The sequence below is a fragment of the Chelonia mydas genome, chromosome 7 (assembly GCF_015237465.2).
Source record: "Chelonia mydas isolate rCheMyd1 chromosome 7, rCheMyd1.pri.v2, whole genome shotgun sequence".
Classification (NCBI taxonomy): domain Eukaryota; kingdom Metazoa; phylum Chordata; order Testudines; family Cheloniidae; genus Chelonia; species Chelonia mydas.
Genome location: NC_057853.1, coordinates 44,904,969 through 44,923,811, shown reverse-complemented (window position 1 = coordinate 44,923,811; position 18,843 = coordinate 44,904,969). Strand labels below are relative to the sequence as shown.

At 42.1% G+C, this 18,843-nt stretch overlaps 1 protein-coding gene across 10 annotated transcripts in view; it reads right to left on the bottom strand.

The window, feature by feature from the left end:
- DOCK3 (dedicator of cytokinesis 3) overlaps positions 1-18,843 on the bottom strand; it is a 604,430-nt gene that overhangs the window by 47,920 nt on the left and 537,667 nt on the right. For all 10 annotated transcript variants that reach the window (XM_043550359.1, XM_043550357.1, XM_043550356.1 and 7 more), the window contains 5 exons: positions 17,083-17,143; positions 16,289-16,382; positions 15,204-15,352; positions 3,803-3,889; positions 1,877-1,981 (listed from right to left, as the gene is read on the bottom strand). In XM_043550359.1, the coding sequence (XP_043406294.1) occupies positions 1,877-1,981; positions 3,803-3,889; positions 15,204-15,352; positions 16,289-16,382; positions 17,083-17,143 (496 nt within the window). The remainder of the gene's footprint in view (positions 1-1,876; positions 1,982-3,802; positions 3,890-15,203; positions 15,353-16,288; positions 16,383-17,082; positions 17,144-18,843) is intronic.

Genomic DNA, 18,843 nt, shown 5'->3' with positions numbered 1-18,843 from the left:
TCCCTTAACCCACTCCCACTCACATTCCATATTAGAATCAAGCTAATTGACACAGGCTTTGCACATCTTAGCTTTGGCTTAACTTTCTACTCTAGTCTGTTTCTGTTTTGCTCCAGATCCCTTTCCTCCATCCAAACTGTGTGCCTAACTGCCCTTTTGCTTCTTTCATGCTTCTCATGTCTGTCCCTTGTTCTATGCTGTCCTCCACCAGTGGGCACCTCTGTTGCTGACCTATTCCAACATACCTCCATCCCCTTCCAGTTTCTCCATAAAACACACTTTTTTCAAATTACCTATACACCAGAGTTTAAATTTTTAAACTCCCTTCAAAGTAATTTAATTTTTTTAAATTGGGAAACCTTAAAAATATATACATTACTAACAAAGCACCCACATGCTCTCACCATTGTAGGCTCTGTCTTCCCTTCCTCCTATGCCCCACAGAATTGGTTACAATCTCGTCATACTTTCCCTTGAAGAAAACCAGAAATCTGGAGTTCTAGTTGTCTCAAGTTAGTTTATCTTGTCAATGTAGCCGGCTAGGGCTCTACCTACACTAGAACTGTCAGACAATTTTTATATGAGGTGTCAAACGATAATCAGCAACACCCATTTTAGGGACACAGGACTGGAAGGGACCTCCTGGGTCATCAAGTCCAGTCCCCTGCTATGACAGGCAACCCAATCATATAATCTCATTCATAAGCTTATCAAGTTCCATCTTAAAATCAGTTAGGTTGTTTATCCCCACTATTCCTACTGGGGGCTGTTCTAGATCCCCACTTTTCTGGTGCTTAGAAACCTTCCTCTAATTTCCAGCCTAAATTTATTCACCGTCAGTTTATAAACACTTGTTCTTATAAGAATTAACTTTTAGTTTAAATAGCACATCTACCTTTCTGGTGTTTACTTCCCAGATATATTTATAGAGCGCAATCATATCCACTCAGAGCCTTCATTTTGCTAAGCTAGGCTTTTAGTGTTGATTCCCTATGAGAAAAAAGGAGTCAACTACAGTTGATCATGTATAGACCAGTGGACAATGAGGATCGACACCAGTTTATGTAGACGAGGCGCTGTGTTTTACAGCTGTGGCTGAACATGTCTGAAAATTCTAGTGTACAAGCAGCCTAGAAGAGTCACCACATTGATATTGGGCTCTGAACATCATTTGAGACCTTGTAAGTATGATGTGATATGAAAAAATGGAAGTTTGTAATGTACTACAGCCAGAATTGCTGCAACAGGGTTCTGTGCTGAATGGAGAGAAAGAAATGCTCTTGAGTCTGGATAAGACTTTTCACATGCACAAATGTGTATGTATCAAAACTCCTGATATGAGTTTGCAAATCTCTGCACCTGAAAATCCGCCCCTCTGTGTCTTCACCATCAGTTATTACCAATGGTCCAGTTCCTTTAGTTTACCCAGTAAGATGGCTTTACAGCAGCAGATATAACAAGCTACCCATTTCTCACTGTAGGGAGCAAGAGAGATTACATGGCAAGACCTGACACATCTCACACCAATCAGTGTGAAACATGGCCAACTTGCACCATGGTTTGATGCTTTCCAGATTGCTGTGTTTATTGCATAACCAAAAATCAGCTCTAAGTTTCCAGAATGGTTGGTGTTGATAAAGCTACCCTTGGTTGTTCCTGATAGTTACAAAACAATACAAAATATTAAAGCACAGAGTTTGAGAGTGGCAAATAGCCCAGTGGAAATGACACAAAGAAGTCTCTGAGCTGGATCAATCAGTTCTATCCCTTTCAAAGAAAAACCTTATTTTTAACATTCAACATTCACAACATTGCTCTCTCCCACAAAAACCCCAGACCTGGTTGATATGTTGCACTTTCTTCTGAACTGCCTTACCCGAAGGAAGAAGGGGAATTTCCGGCCATAAAAACCAACTCTGAAAAACTCAGGTTCCAAGCGCTGCTGTTCCATGATATTATCATAATAGGTAGCTTCCATTTTCTGTGGACGGAAAAAGCAGTTGATATCTAACTCAAAGTTCCTGCTACTGTTTCAGAATCTCAATCAACATTAGAACCTCATAATAATACTTTGCATTTACATAGTGCCTGTTATGTAACGATTTCAAAACACTTAAACATTACAGTAATTAAACAAAACTCCTGGGAAAATTTAATTATGGGTAAATTTAATTATCCCCATTTTACATTAAATTAAATTTTATTGGAGTTACTCATACAATTTAAGAAAGAGATTTGTTCAGGGTTTCAGAATTAGTTAGTGGCAAAAATTGGATTAAAATCTAGATCTCCTGAATCCCAGTCTCCTGTTTTAACCATATTCTCTCCCACAGATTAAACAGTGAACCAAAGGGCATGAAAGGGCAGGAAGTGGAGATGGTCTAGACTATCTGGAATTCTGGACATCCATAAGTTTAACAAGAAGAAGGAAAAAAATTATTTGGGGGAAGAAAAAGGTACTTTTCTACTGATAGTATGCTGGCCTGTGCCAAAAGCAAGCTCTCAGACCCCATTGTCCAGCTGGGCCACATCAACTCAAAGCTCAAAAAGGCTCACAGGAAGTTCACTATTAACCGTGGTGACTTTTTTGGAGAGAGGAATCCAGTTTGGAGTCCTAGCCTCCAGTGCAGGGGACCTAATCGCAACTTTGGCCCAGACAGACTCTGAGTCAAGTTTCTTGATTCCTGCATACATTAACCCTTCTTCTGAAAAAGGGGCTTTAGCCTCAAAACATTACAGGTAGAATAAATGAACAGACAGAATGATGTGGAAATAGAATGAAGGAGCAAGACAGAAACTGGGGAAAAAAAAAGAAGATGGGGAGAAACTCATCAAAGAAACGCATGTCTAATACAGATTTAGGAAACCGGAACAAAAAACAGATTTTTTTTAACAGAAGAGATGAGAATAAGAATCAGGTGAATGGCTGTTACCCACCAGTCAAGATTTTTTCACCTGACTGATTAAATCCAACCAATGAAGAAACAGCAATAACAACTAATTTACTGATGCAGTTTTAGGATAATGATACAATACTGAATTGAGCTTCATCATTAGACAGGTGTGCTCATCAACCTGAGACTCAATTCACAAACACATGACACTTTTTATTTTAGGATAATACTTGATATTTTATGGACATAAACCAGGATGGATGAACCAGAGAGTTTAAAATTCTTATTAATGCCTTGGTTAAGATTTTTTGATAAAAGCTGCAATGACACAAATTCACCTTGACAATTAATTACTCGCTTTTATGAGAGAATCCACATGGTTGGCAGGAATACCATGAACTTCACTGTGCTTTGTATTCTATTTATCTCTCTTTATCTTCTCATAAGCCTAGACTGACATGTTACTCTTGCTGCACTTAGAATACATTTAATATAATACCAGAGCACTGAGGGGGAGACCAATTTGGCCACCAATAAAGAAAATATATAAATAAATAAAATTTAATGCAGCAATACAAATATATATGTATGTATTTGTGCTTGTGAGCATAGTTCATATTTATATATTTAACAGTTGTCCATATATTTATTGGTAATTACAGCTGGCAGGATCAAAAGTTACTTCAATGAGCCTATTTGGGACAGTTATGTCTATTTGTTAGTAAAGGCTGCAGGAACAGATCTGTAATCTTGGCAGAGGGGGGAAAATGACATACTTAGAAAGTAACCATTCTAACTGTGTGAGGAACAGTATGTTTGTTTTTTAATTCAGACTTCTCTGACACTTCAGCAGTAATCACTAAGAAATGGATAAAGAGTTTGGAGGGAGAAGGGCTGGTTTCACTTACCCGAATCCAGCTGAGGCTTTGATAATCATACAGACTTTCATACTGAATGGCCAGCTCTCTGCACAGTGGGATTCCAAACTCCCAGCTCTGCAAAAGCAAACCAGACTCAGACCAACTGGGATTCTCAGCCACAACTAAAGCTCTTAACAGTTAAGAATAGGGAACTGCATTTTTGGGGAATTCATTAGATATTAAAACCCAAGGAGCAAACACACATGAAAACACAATGCAATACAGGGTTTTCTATGAGGCTTCATATAAATGTCTGATGCAAGACATTTAGCAACTTGGTGCTAACAGATGCCTATGTTTCCATGAGTTTTACATTATTCTTAATTCACTAATCAGATCAGAAACTTCTTCAGAGAAAGATACAAGAGCTAACAAATAGGCTTACTGTAAAAAAAAAAAAAAAGCTCTGCATAGCTACTCCACCTTCTGCCTAAAGCCAAATGGAATAGAGTCAGGTTTAATCATGGGATTGGCCCTAGCTATCTGAAAGATTGCATCTCTCTCCCTGAATATGACTGACCACCCCCACCCCCAGCTATTTTCCACAGGAACAGTGATGTTGTCAAGCACTAGAAAAGACTCTTGAGCACAGAAAAGGAGAGTTTACTTACCTGTACAGTAATTTGAGTTGTTTTAGATTATTTGTTCCTATGGGTGCTCCATTGTAGGATATGTACATGCCTTTGCACTTTTGACTGGAGACTTTTATTAGCAATGTCTGTAGGTCCATGCCTGTGCACTATACACTTTGTGCTCTGAGATCAGGACATTTAGGAAGGGGCAGATCCACTTCCTCTCCAGTACCTTCTCAACCATGAAGCCTTCTAGACTCTGCAGCAGAGGGGAGGAAGGATAGTAGGTGGAGCACCCATAGGGACAATCCATCTCAAAGACCGCAAATTACTGTATAGGTAAGTAACCTCTCCTTCTTTTTTGAGTTACTGTCCTTATGGGTGCTCCACTGTAGGAGACTCCTAAGCAGTAATTTGAGATGGATGAGGGTGCTGAAAAGGTAGATCCAAGATGGTTTGGAGGATAGCATCACTGAGGGCTGTATCAGTCCTGGAAGCAGTTAGGATGGAGTAATGCTTGGAGATGTTAGCTGAGGATCAGATTGTGATCCTGCAGATCTCCATGATGGGAATGCCTTTAAGAAGGGCTATGGACGTGGATTGAGCCCTGATGGAGTTGGCTGTTACTTTAGGTAGGGGATGCAACCCAACAACTTCATAACAGGCTACAATGCAACCTGAAACCACGTTGACAGTCTCTGAATAGAGCTTGGCTGTTCCTTTAACCTTTCAATGAAAGATACAAATAGTTGGGGGAAAGCCTTGAAAGTCTTTGTCCTATCAAGACAGAAGGCAAGCACCCTTCTAACATCTAAGGCATGTAGGTTAGCCTCCTCTTTCAAGGTTTAGGATAAAACACAGAAATGGCTCTCTTGATTGATATGGAACTCTGATGAGAACTTTGGCCAACAACAAGGATGGGGGTGTAATGAAGGCTTGTCACAGTAAAAGATGGTGTGGGGCAGGTTGGCCGTGAGTGCTCCTAGTTCCCCTATCCTTCTGGCTGAAGTGATGACTATCAGGAATGAAGTCTAGAAGAAGAGGCTAAGTAGCGAACAGCTATCCATTGGTTTAAATGGAAGGTTCCTCATGGCACTAAGGACCAGGTTAAGGTCCCATGGTAGTGTGGAATTTCTGACATAAGGAAACAGATTGGATAAGCCTCTAAGGAGCCTGGATATGGTAGGATGGGTGGAGATTGAAAACTCTTCAATGGGTGAGTGAAAAGTTGTAATAGTGGCCAGGTGCACTCTAATGGAGCTCTAGAGAGTCCTTGCGCCTTCAAGTCCAATAGTTAATCAAGAACCTTCAAGAGGGGAGATTCCGAAGAGGGTATAAAATGGAAAGAGCACCAGAGGTGGAAGTGTTTCCACTTTTGCAGGCAGGCTTTGCATGTGGCTGGATTTCTAGTGCTCAAGAGCATGGATTGAATTTCTTGAGAACAGCCTGAGGTGGGTTATGGTGCCCACATCCTGTGTCAGGAAATCTGGTATGAGAGGAAGACACTGAGGTATTGTCAGAGAGCGGTGAAGCAGCTCCAGGAACCACACTTGTCTCAGCCACTCAGATGCTTTCAGTATAGCCACTGCTTGCTCTTGCTTCAACTTGGCTCCTCGGGTGAGGTGGTAGGGACAACCCTGGATAGCTTGTATAAGCCCCGGACAATTGGTACTGAAAGAGTCAAGAGCGTTAAGCTGTCTGATTTGCTGAAATACCTTTGTTCCAGATGTATAAATTCCAAGTGAACGAAGCATTGCCCTGGCATCTTTGAGGTAGTGGATATCAAGGTGTCAGCATCGCCAATGAAGAGCTTAGGCCCTTCAAAGGGGAGGTCTTCATCAGTATTCTGAACTTTGTTCGGAAGATCAGAAGATTGTAGCCAGCAGGCTTGCCACATAACTGCTGTGGTTGTCATGGACCGTGAGGCTGTGTTGGCAGCGTTGAAGGAGACCAGCAGAGAAGGGAAGCTTTAGTGATTAACTGACCCTCTGAAATGAATGCTCAAAATTGCTATCTTTGGTCCTGTGGCAGGTATTCAATAAAATGAATAAACTTAGAATAACTATTGAAATCATATTTTTCCATCAAGACCTGGTAGTTCACAATCTGAAACTGAAAAGCAATGGATGAATAGCTCTTCTGACCCAAAAGGTCTAAGTGCTTAGACTCCTTGTCCAAGGGTGTGGACTGGAGAGAATTTGTTGGTTTCTCTCAATGACTGTGTCCATCAATGATTTGGGAGTGGGGTCAGAGAAAAAATTATTCCAGTCCGCTCGCTGGAATGTAAATTTTGTATCTGGCCATTTGCATGTGGGTGCAATGGTGGCAGGTGTCTGCCATACAGTACTGATGGTGACAATAATGCCTCATTAATAGGCAAGGAGACCTTGTTCTGGAGAGCAGAATGTCCACCAGGGAATGTTGCATCTCCTGAATATCCTTCAGTGGAATTTAGGGGGATTCAGCCAGTTTTTTCATTAGGTTCTGAATAGCCCTGAAATCATCCTGTAGAAGGGTGGTGCTGACATCATCACCTCATGGAAAGAGAAGGATTTTTATGATGGGGGTGTCTCCTCTTCAGCTGCTGGCTCCTGTCCCTCCTGAGTCTCCTCCTGGACAGGGGAAAGGAGCAGTATAGGTGACTGAACTTGTAGAACCAGAGGCCACTGTGATACTGGTGGGTACTCTTAGTGAGGTCTCTTACGAGAGGGTACTCTATAAATCTGGTCTCCATAGGGAGTCCAAGGTTTCCCATAGGCCCACTGTGGTGGTGGGTAAGGAAAGGGTCCTGAGAGATGCTCTTGCCAGGAGTGTCCGCTAGGCTCTGGCATGTCCTCCTTGGGAAACAGCTCCAAAGATGTGGGATGTTATGGAAGGGAGGCAGAGCCCTGCACAGAAATCTCAGAATCTGAGGTGGTATCATTCCCCCTATGTCCAGTAGAGGGGCTCCAGGCATTGATACTGGGAAGTGATACTGGAAGTTGGGTCAGTACTGGAGGTTGGGGTCCTGCTCCAGAGAAAGGAGGGTTGTTCACTGGCTGGTGTAATGGTACTGGGAAAGAACTTTTCTCAGTGCCCCTTAAGAGGGGAGATTCCAGTTCTTCTGAGATGAGAAGATCCTCATAGGACAGGAACCTGGAGAGTAACAGCTGGTTAAGGTCGAGGACAGGAGGAGCCAGGGACATAGCTGGTATCAGGGCCAGACCCAGTCCTGAAGAGACCATTGTCCCTGTGGTCTGAACTGATGCATACCGAGGAAGATGGTACTGAAGACAGACGGAAGCCAGTCTGAACGTTCTGTAACTGTGAGAAGGTAGCGATACTGATGTCTTAGAGGCAGCTTTTCTAGAGTTGTGTTTCTCAACAACCGGTCCGTGGACCGGCACTGGTCCCTGAGATCTGCCTGACACAGTTTTGAAAGGCAGCAAGCCAGTCCCTGGTATAAAAAAGATTGAGAAACACTGTTCTAGAGTCCTTAATCTTAGATGAGTTACTGTGCCTGGAGGTTTCTGCTCCCAGTACTGAGGATGGGGCCTCTCATTGCTGTTTACTGGAAGATCTCTTGGAATGGGATGTCTTTTTGGAAGGTGCCGACTCTTGGGTACCAAGGCCCGCAGGCGCTTCAGCAGTATCTATAATACAGTGGTGGGCAAACTACGGCCCGCGGGCCACATCCAGCCTGCCCGCTCCTGGCTCCAGCCGGGGATTGGGGGCCGCTCTGTGCGTGCATGCTGCAGCTCTGCACAGCTCCTGGAAGCAGCGGCATGTTCCCCCTCCAGCTCCTATGTTTAGGGGCACCCATTGGGAGCTGCAGGGGCGGCGCCTGCAGACAGGGCAGTGCGCAGAGATGCCTGGCTGCACCTCAGCATAGGAGCCGGAGGGGGGACATGCTGCTGCTTCCAGGAACCTGCACCCCTGAGCCCCTTCTGCGCCCCAACCCCTTGCTCAAGCCCTGATCCCCCTCCTGCCCTCCGAACCCTTCGATCCCAGCCTGGAGCACCCTCCTGCACCCCAAACCCCTCATCCCCAGCCCCACCCCAGAGCCTGCACCCCCAGCCAGAGCCCTCACTCCCCCATACCCCAACCTCTTGCCCCAGCCTGGAGCCCTCTCCTGCATCCTGACCTCCTCATTTCTGGCTCCACCCGAAAGCCCTCACCCCCTCCGGATCCCAACCCCAATTTTGTGAGCATTCATGGCCCGCCATACAATTTCCTTACCCAGATGTAGCCTCGGGCCAAAATGTTTGCCCACCTCTGCTATAATAGGAAGCGCGGTCTTCTTGAATCCAGCTTTAAGAGGTGACCTTACCCCTTCTGAAGTCTTTCTTAGGGGAATGGGATTTTCTCTTCTTTGAATGCTTTTTTTCTGAAGCTGCCTTTACAGTTCAGGAAGTCACCGGTGAGGCCTGAGAGGCTAAGCCGATGAATGGAAGAGGATTTGGATCCCCCAGGCCTCAGGGATTGCTCATTAGGAGGAGCATCAATCTATCCTTCGTCAGTTTGCAAGATCTGCTTTTGAACCCTGTGCAGACCTTGCAATTTGATGGGTTATGTGACCCTCCAAGGCACTGGACACAGCTGGAGTGCTCGTCACTGAGGGGGAAGGATCTGTGGCAGGTCTGGCAGGGTTTGAAACCTACAGCCCTTGGCATAAACCAGGTAGAGAGTGCCACAAGCAACAAAGAAAGCTTGAGGTGGGGGAACCGCCCTGAAGCACAAACTTGTACTTCAAAACTAAAACTAAAATAAAAAACTGAAAACAAAACAAGAAAGAAGAACAAATACACCCCAGTGATCCGTCTCTAGCCAATGGCAGTTGAGAAGGAACTGGAGTGGCAATGGCTCTGCCCCTCCCTAGATGCCCTTGCACTGGAGCACCAGGTGTATAGTGCACAGGACAGACCTGTGGACACTGCTGATTAAAGCATCTGGTCAAGAGTGCACAGGTGCATACACATCCTATGGTGGAGCACCCATAGGGACAATAACTTGAAAGCCAGAACTTGCACAGGAATTGGACCTATGCTGTTGAACTCATTGCCAAGGGACAGAACTATGACCGCTAACCTCAGTATGTTCAGAACTAAATGCAAAACTCATTTCTTCACCTTAGCCTTCCCTAATTGAGTTTTTCATAAAGTATATCCACTGTCTCACAATGAAATTCTGGTGACCATTCAAATTTTTACTCCCACAGGCACGAAAGAAAAGAGAGAGAAAGTTTTTTTGTTACTTCTTTTAAACTTTGGGAGATGCTCTGATACTACGATGATGAGGGCTTCATAAGTTGATGTCTCTCAGCCCTTGTCTATCTTGCCTATTTAGATTATAAGCTCTTTGGACAGGGATTGCTTCTCACTACTGGACTAACAACTACAGATAGTTAGATACTTCAATTGTTGCACATAGAAGAATACTACATTGAGAGCAACATTAATGTAAATATGGCAGTCAGAATCTGACCCTACCATTTTTTTAATAGTAACTAAGGCTATGTCTACACTGCAATAAAACACCTGCAGCTAGCCACTGTCAGGTGACTTGGGCTTGTGGTGCAGGGATATAAAATTGCAGTATTAATATTCGGGTCTGAGTTGGAGCCCAGGCTCTGTGACCCTGCAAGGGGGAAGGGTCTCAGAGCCTGGGCTCCAGCCCGAGCCCAGATGTGTACACTGCAATTTTATAGCCCTTCAGCCTGAGCCCCTTGGGCCCAAGTCTGCTGACATGGGTCAGCCACAGGTGTTTTATTGCCGAGTAGACATGTCCTAAAATACCAGTAGTAATGCATTTGGATAACATTTTTCTTGTTATATGCACCTTTATTTAAAAAATGAACCTCCACACCACTTGATACAGTATATCATATCTCTCTTTATAAGGCTCTCCTAAATGTCTCCTCTACCATTTCTGGTCTCTCACCCTCAATACCACGGAAGACCTCTTTATAATACAACATGACGATTCTCCAAACAGGTCTATAGTAAGGGAGCACTATAGGCACTTATATTTAGTTTCTGTTCAGTTCTCAAATAGATGATACATTATATCTATTTATTTAGGAAGTTTTAACAGGTTTACAAATCATTGTCATGTAAACAACAGAAACAAAACATTAGTTGTCACAAAACTGAGAGATGCTATATCTTTTACATGAAGAAGCTCAAAACATGGTAAGTGAGACCTCAGGAAGATTTAGAAAAGACAGCATGAATCTAAGAATTAAAAAAACAAAAATAACCATCCTAAATTTCTCCAGCTTCTGTGAATGGCAAAAACTAATATAAGATTCTTTGCATCAGCTTTTTCAGGGTCTTTTTTGGTTGTTCTGGTAATATCTATAGCTTTAAATGATGAAAATCTTTTGCACTGAGGACATGAGTTATATTTAGATAGTCAATAACACAACAGGAAACCAGTTGCTTGGGTGCTCAGCATATCACTCAGGCTTTATGATCTCATATTAATAGCATCTTTGCTGTGGGTTTCCAATTCAAATGAACTGATACATTCTTATAGGCCAAAAATTTCTTTTTCAAACATTACATGGTTAAGGGTTTATATTTGCAATCCAAATGGCATTTATTTTTTATTTATCACACAAACATTTTTAACTTCAATGTATGGACCCTTTGCCTCCTCAAATATTCTGGATTTATCTAAAAGAACAGAACAGAAAAATGAATTCTAAAGTAGTTGGAAAGGAGTAAGAGTCGTTTTCTGACTCCAGAGATGCAGAGATACAACTGGGATGTTACGATTGAAGCTTATATGAATGTCTAATGTCTACTTTTAGACAGAGGACAGTGAAAAAATGGAAGCTATTCTTTTGACCTGACCCTATAGATGTCTTCCCCTCCTGCTTCCATGTTCCTTTTTTTCCTGTGATCTGAATGCTATTATAATAGTATCTCTGTTTTCATTATTTCTACTAGCTCTGTCAAATGTACTTTGATATTACACCTGTCATCCTAAATCGAGCTCTCTCTTTTGGTTAGATTTCAACATGGATATATTCTACTGTACTGGGTGAACATTTTGTAGCTACAAATTGAGATACAAGGGAGGAAAACTCCAGGATATGACTACTGTCTCCATCTTTTACAGAATAAAGAAAGGGAGAAGGAGAGTGTAGATTTGAAAAGGATAGAGAGAGAATAAACAGACAACTGAAGTGTGGTGCTGTGATTCCAATCAAAGATTCCGTCACACATGGAAGTGACCCTTGAAACATTAGATCCCCTTGATTAAAATCTATGACTTAAATGAGACCCATCTGTAATTTTATATAATACATAGATCTGAGTTCTAGCTGTAAGCCCTGTGCAAGTTTCTGTCCTCTCTTTTCCCCTCTCACCATGACTTATTCATCTGTCCCTGATCCTCCACTCACCTTGTGCCTGATCCGTTTTCACCTTCTACAGACTCCTTCACTTGCTGAGCATCTCTCATCTACCCCCTTATTACAACCTTGCTCTACAGTGCCAGCAGTTCTCCACTGATTGACACCAAACACGCTCAGGAGGCACTGATAAAGAAAATCTCAAAATTCACAATTGCAACATTTATTTACATGAGCTGTAGTGGATTTATGTGGCAGATTTTCAAAAGTGCTCAGCATGCACAATTGGGGGAAGATTTTCAGAAGACCTCAGAACTCAATATGCTGAGCTCTTTTGGAAACTTGGCTACTTATTTTGGTGCACAAATGTCAGCTGAGCTCCAGTTGTGGGTACTTGGCATTTGAACATGCACTCTTTTGAAAATCTGGCTTTGTGCACCCCCGCTCAAAACAGTCAGGGAGAAGAATGTACACTGAGATGTCACAAATAGGATGGGCTTCATTAGGCTACTACATATCACTGATGATGGGGGCTAGCAGTGGACTTGATGCAAAATGCTGCTTAATTCTAAATCTCTATCAACCAAGAGAATGAATCAAATTTAGTCTGTTCCATTCACTGTCTTTGAACTAACAAAGTCTCAGTAGCTTCTAAAGTGCTGTCAATGAATATTTGGGTCTGAGAACAGCGAATAAAATCTCTTAAATCTTGATTTCCAGCATAAAGGTTACATTTCTGACCCTGGCTAACAACATACCAATTAACTGTATGTTGTTCTTCCTCAGGGAAGAACAAAAAAGACAGAGAAAAGGACAAAAAATGTCTGCCAGCAAGAAGCTGGTGACTTTACTGAATTCACTTCTTCCTCAAGCTCTGCTGCAACTGGAGAGGTTACAACCTGGAAGCTACTAGAATCATTGTCAAAGAATGCAGATAAGATGCAGTCAAGCCTAGATGAAGTATTTCAATACTGAGAAATAAGGCGGAATCACTAGAATTCTCATTTACTGAGAGCAAGTTGAAATCCTCAAATGTGAAAATGATACACAAGGCGTTTAATAAGACAAAATGGTGACTGAGATCCTTGAGATTTAAAAAAATCTGTTAAAACAAGGTTTTTGCACAAATTACAGATTAGACAAAGAAAATCAAGCCAGTGCCTAAAATCTTAGCACTACTGGCTTCTTGAGATACAAACCCATTAAGGACAGAGAGGAAGTGATGGAACAAAAAACATCTTTTCTGCAGCCTGGGTGGGTGTTAATGTGGCTTTAAGCCACCTTCGCGCCTCTCCAATTCTGGGCAGCTCCATGGGCTGAAGTGGCTCCTGACATAACTTAGACAGTCATGTAGGGGCTGTCTAAATTATGGCAGCCTGTCCTTGGCTGCTTACAGGCAGCAGCACCACCCACAATCACTTAGTGCTATGGCCCTGCCCTGAAACACCCCTTCTGTCCTCAGCCCAGCCCTGGCATGCCCTTCTTGTCAATGGTTGCAAAGGGGTTCTCAGAAAACTGGCCACAGTTCTTGTCTTCCTCAATTTCTGTACTGGAGGAATTCTCCCCCGGCTGTATTCAGGGGTTTTAGATCCCCTTTATGCTACTGCAGTCCTTTTACACAGTGTTAAGAGGCTAGAACGGGGTGATAATCTCACCCCAAGAATGCTGCTAAGGAAACCCTTATAAAGGACAGACAGAACAAATTACAGTAAGCAGCACAATAGCAGCCACTGGTTGTAGAGACAGAGAAAGGCTTCTTCTTGCAGCCCAGAAAAAAAGAGCTAACAGAAATTGATAGCTGCAAAATTCTGCTATTCCCTGACCTGAGCCCTGCTACACAGCAATGGAAAAATGTACTGTGTCAAACGTAATGTGTCAAAAGGATTTTGCTGCTCAAGGCATTTCAGTTTTACTCCTGTTTCTAGCAAAACTAAGCTACATACTCAGGAAAAAAATACTTGTTTTGGGAGGCTAATTCAGTGATTCAGTTACTGTCTAAGGTAAAAGGAAGCAAGCATACAGGAGACAACCCCATAAATGTCCATCTGGAAGAACACTAGAAGCCTAATAGTACAAGAACCAGTAGTACTTTTGTTATATTGTCTCATACAATTGATAATGTGTCAAACAAGACCTTACTAACCTTTAATAGTTACAGAATACACTATTTTATATATATGCTCTCTGTGTTCTTTGCCTAATCAGGTAGTCCTGAGATACTAGCTGAAGTTGATAAATCTGTGGAATGTAGTTGGCTAAATATTGAGAATATCTGAAGCTTTATAGAGGGGGTGATAGCCAGTTTTACTACACAAGAACACTACCCTGAGAACAAAGTATTTCTTTGTTAATGTAACAAATTCCTTGTAAATACGCCACTCCCTTCCCCCGGTAAATTGAGGATAGATTTTTCCCATTATAGCTACATGCAGCATGTGTCTTTGCCAAAGAACATGGAATCATAGAATATCAGGGTTGGAAGAGACCTCAGGAGGTCACCTAGTCCAACCCCCTGCTCAAAGCAGGACCAACCCCAACTAAATCAACCAACAGCTCCTTCATTGACTGTGGCCAACGTGGAATTAATTAAATATTAAGCCCATTCTCTGTATGGTGCAGTGGTGTTTGTGCTTTATGCTGCAGCCACTGCCGTCCTGGGTGAAAAAAAACCCCAGCAACAAAAAATCCTTAAAACTCAGGGAATTCTACTAGTCTTGCCCTATGGAGGAGTTTTTAGAGAATGGAGATAATGTAGACAAGGGGATAATCTGGTCTTTAATTTTTACAAAATTGTATAACTACCTTCTAAATCTAACCTAATGAAACCATCCTGAAGTATCATAACATAAGGGATCATAGCTCATATATCACTACAGTAGTTTTAAAATTTGTTTATTTACTGTGGGAAAGATAAGTCAAATAAGTGACATTTGCAAGTTGTTGCATTTTGTTCTGAGTCAGTGAATGGATAATGGAGTCCAATTGGAACCCGAAACCTGTGAGTAAAACAGCTGAGGTGAGGAGGATTAGTCTTTATTTTTCAGTGCCACTTAAATTCCGCTGACCATTCATATTTAACCCTGCAGGTCAGAAAACAACCAAATCTTAACATGAATCACAATACATATAAATGGAAATTTTCAGAGCTCTCTACAAAGAGAGACTTTTTAGAAATGAAGCAACTGAAATTCACACAGTTCTTTATCAGTCCAGCTGATTCAGAATTTGGATAGAAGATGCAGGAAGTTGCTGGATTCGTTTTTCTGGGTCTAACTCATCTAGTCCTGAGTTTTATGTTTATCCCCACTCATTTTCTCAGCTACTCTCTAGCTACCTGCTGTTTAGTCTACAGTGCTGAAAGTCCACTTAGCATAAGATTTTTTAATATACTACTTAATTGAAAAGATGGGTTGAGAGGGAAAAAAGCAAGTCAGGGAAATGGAGGGAAGATGTGGGAGGAGAGCAGTAGTTGGCATACCTTCCCTTTGTTGAAGTAGTGGATAATCTTCCGGCATAGCCCCTCCTTACGTTGCCACTCTGTCTGTGATGGGTAGTGCAGGAACTCTCGCAGAGGTCTGTCCTCCCACTGAAGTAGCTCACAGTACAGAAGCAATGTAAATGCAGCCTCTGTTAGAAAGCAATCAATGAAGACTGAGTAAATTACTACAAATAAATACAATTAATGGGTTTGATTTGCATTTGGATTTGTCAAGCAAATCATGATCCGAAATTCACCTACAGAATAACCCAGTGGGGAACAAAGTGCTTGAAAACCAAGATCCCCTTCTGAAACATCTGAGAGATGGAAGCTACTTGGTCAGTGGATCAACAACTTCATGCTGCAGCATTACAAAGATGACATGTCCTGGGCATTCAGTGGAAAATGTGTTGGACTCCATTCCTGTCATCTGGACAGGGAGCCAGCATGATGGGTTTTCGCAACTGCTGTCTAACTGTAGCAGCAATTACACTTTCCTGGCTTTTTGATGAACGATCTCTGAAGTGGAGAAAGCACCTTACTAATGTTTGTACTTTCCCCTTCAAAGTCATCTTTCTGACTTCCTCCAAGTTCCCCAAAGTTGTGCAGATGTATATAATTTAAAAATAGATTCTCATCTTTCAACTGAGATATAAACATAGCAACATATCAGACTGCTAATGCTTTTATGATTCATTTTTCTATAGGTTTTCTCCCTCTCTTATAAACACTTCCTGAATAGGATACATGACTAACGTGGATTCTGCCAATACCGAATATTAGCAAAGGGCTACCATCCACAAGGTCCCTTCAACGCTCTTCTTCCTTGAAGTATTGTTTAAAAAATCAACCTTTTCACCTGGTTACTTAATTTACAAACTGGTCTGTTTCTTAAATGGCATCAAAGCAAGTTGATTAGTAATATGAAAAAACAGGGCTTCTAACTCTTCTAACTGCAGTAGCTGATCTTCACAAAAATTCCTAGAAAAATATTTGATGAATATTCAAGGAGAATGCTGGGAGACTCAATACTTCTGGCCTGGATTCTAACAGCAGACCCTGAAGAAAGCCTCCTCATTACTAACCAGTGTAGTTCTCAGCCTGTAAGTGCATGTCACACAGCTTGTGGATGTAGCGGATATACATCTCTTCCTTGTTAATTTCAGATTTATAAAAGTTCTGAAAAAGAGTTGAAAATTAATATTCAGAAACAATCTTGAGATACTCTGTCAGTGTAAAATAACCCCCTACTTCCAGGCAGCTAATAGAAGCTGCATATAATACGAAGGAAGTGCATTAATAATATGAAAGATTGGGCCCAATACTGCATTAATTTAAACGGGTGTAAATGAGGAGTAACTCCACTAACATCAATGAAGTTATGCTGGATTTAACATGAGTGCAAAGGAGAAAAGAGTCAGGCCCATTGTATCCATACAAATATGAGTGTGAGAGAGCAAGGTACAAGAGAGTGAATGCCCAGAAATATGTACTGGTGATTCATTCCCTCTGCACTCTAAAAATACTACTGCCATCTCTAGAATCTACAGAAAAGGAGATGTGAGTGGGGGAGTGTTTGTACAGGAGGAGATTAAAGAGGAGGAATGGAAACGGATAAAATGCCTGTAGAAATATTCTTTGCTAAGAGTCACACTTGCTCATCTGCTGTGCTCTCTTGCCTCCTGTCTCAATGGAACCATTTTACTACACACTACTGTAAATTCAAGATGGAAAAAACCCTAAATTTTCAGCTGCAGGATGCTGAGACTATTAACCCTCTGCAGATCATCATATCTAAACCTTTCCATTCCAGATTAAAATAGTGTGCATAGGATCATGATGTACAGGTCAATAAAATAAAAAAAGAAAGTGTTCTTACCATCAGGTTAACAGTGCAGCCAATCTTCTTGTTTTCTGTTTCATCTCCTTTCATGCAGTCCCTGAAAAGAGAAACACTGTTGAGACATTTAGACTGCAAGAGTGTGTTTCTTAACTAAAGATGAAGCTGTTCTAGAATGCCAAAACAATAGTGAAGGCTAAAGTTTATTTTTAAAGCACCCCTCAAAAGAGACTCCATACAGTGTAGATCTAAAGAAGTTATTTAAGAAAGTTAGTCTTCAAATGAGCTTTATGTGTAAAGTTAATTTAGTGCCATTAAAAGGTTCTGGACTGAGTGCCTTAGAGACTGAGACCTTCCGTTTACGCACACACAAGGTGCAGTATGAGCAGTGGCAGTGCCAGGTTCTTCAAAGTGCATCAACAACGTGCCACAGCCCTGATTTGGAAGAACCAGCTGTAAAGAGAGGAGTTCAATCTTCAGAGTTATTCAGACTTTGTCCTCTGCTGAGATGGTGTTGTTTATTGGCTCCCATGCACTAGGAAACGGACTGGGATTACTTCCTAATTTTAAAGGGAACCCTGAACAGGCATCAGATGATTATGGACTATAGTCACTTGAACTAAAGACCTATTGTAGAAGTGAAAAGCATGTTGGTGCAACACACTTGACATTTTGCTACCAGATTAATTTAAATTAAAAAATTGAGGATTGTAACTGAATTGAATAAGAAAATTAATACTACAATCAATATAGTAGATCCTGTGCTGTTTTAACAGTAAATTCAATTAAAATAGGTGTCCCCATATTTTACATTTTCAGAATTTTGTTTTGATGAGTAACTGCACTGCAGAAGTTGTCAGGGGAGAAAAAAACGGTTACTCACCTCTCATAACTGTTCTTTGAGATGTGTTGCTCACATCCATCCCAATTAGGTGTGTGTGCGCTACGTGCACAGTCGTCTAAAGGGACCTCAGGAGGTCATCTAGTCCAACCCCCTGCTCAAAGCAGGACCAACCCCCAACTAAATCATTCCAGCCAGGGCTTTGTCAAGCCTGACCTTAAAAACTTCTAAGGAAGGAGATTCCACCACCTCCCTAGGTAATGCATTCCAGTGCTTCACCACCCTCCTAGTGAAAATGTTTTTCCTAATATCCAACCTAAACCTCCCCCACAGCAACTTGAGACCATTACTCCTCGTTCTGTCATCTGGTACCACTGAGAACAGTCTAGATCCATCCTCTTTGGAACCCCCTTTCAGGTAGTTGAAAGCAGCTATCAAATCCCCCCTCATTCTTCTCTTCCACAGACTAAACAATCCCAGTGCCCTCAGCCGCTCCTCATAAGTCATGTGTTCCAGACCCCTAATCATTTTTGTTGCCCTCTGCTGGACGTTTTCCCCTTTTTCCACATCCTTCTTGTAGTGTGGGGCCCAAAACTGGACACAGTACTCCAGATGAGGCCTCACCAATGTCGAATAGAGGGGAACGATCACGTCCCTCGATCCGCTGGCAATGTCCCTACTTATACAGCCCAAAATGCCATTGGCCTTCTGGGCAATAATGGCACACTGTTGACTCATATCCAGCTTCTCGTCCACTGTAACCCCTAGCTCCTTTTCTGCAGAACTGCTGCCTAGCCATTTGGTCCCTAGTCTGTAGCGGTGCATGGGATTCTTCCATCCTAAGTGCAGGACTCTGCACTTGTCCTTGTTGAACCTCATCAGATTTCTTTTGGCCCAATCCTCTAATTTGTCTAGGGCCCTCTGTATCCTATCCCTACCCTCCAGCGTATCTACCTCTC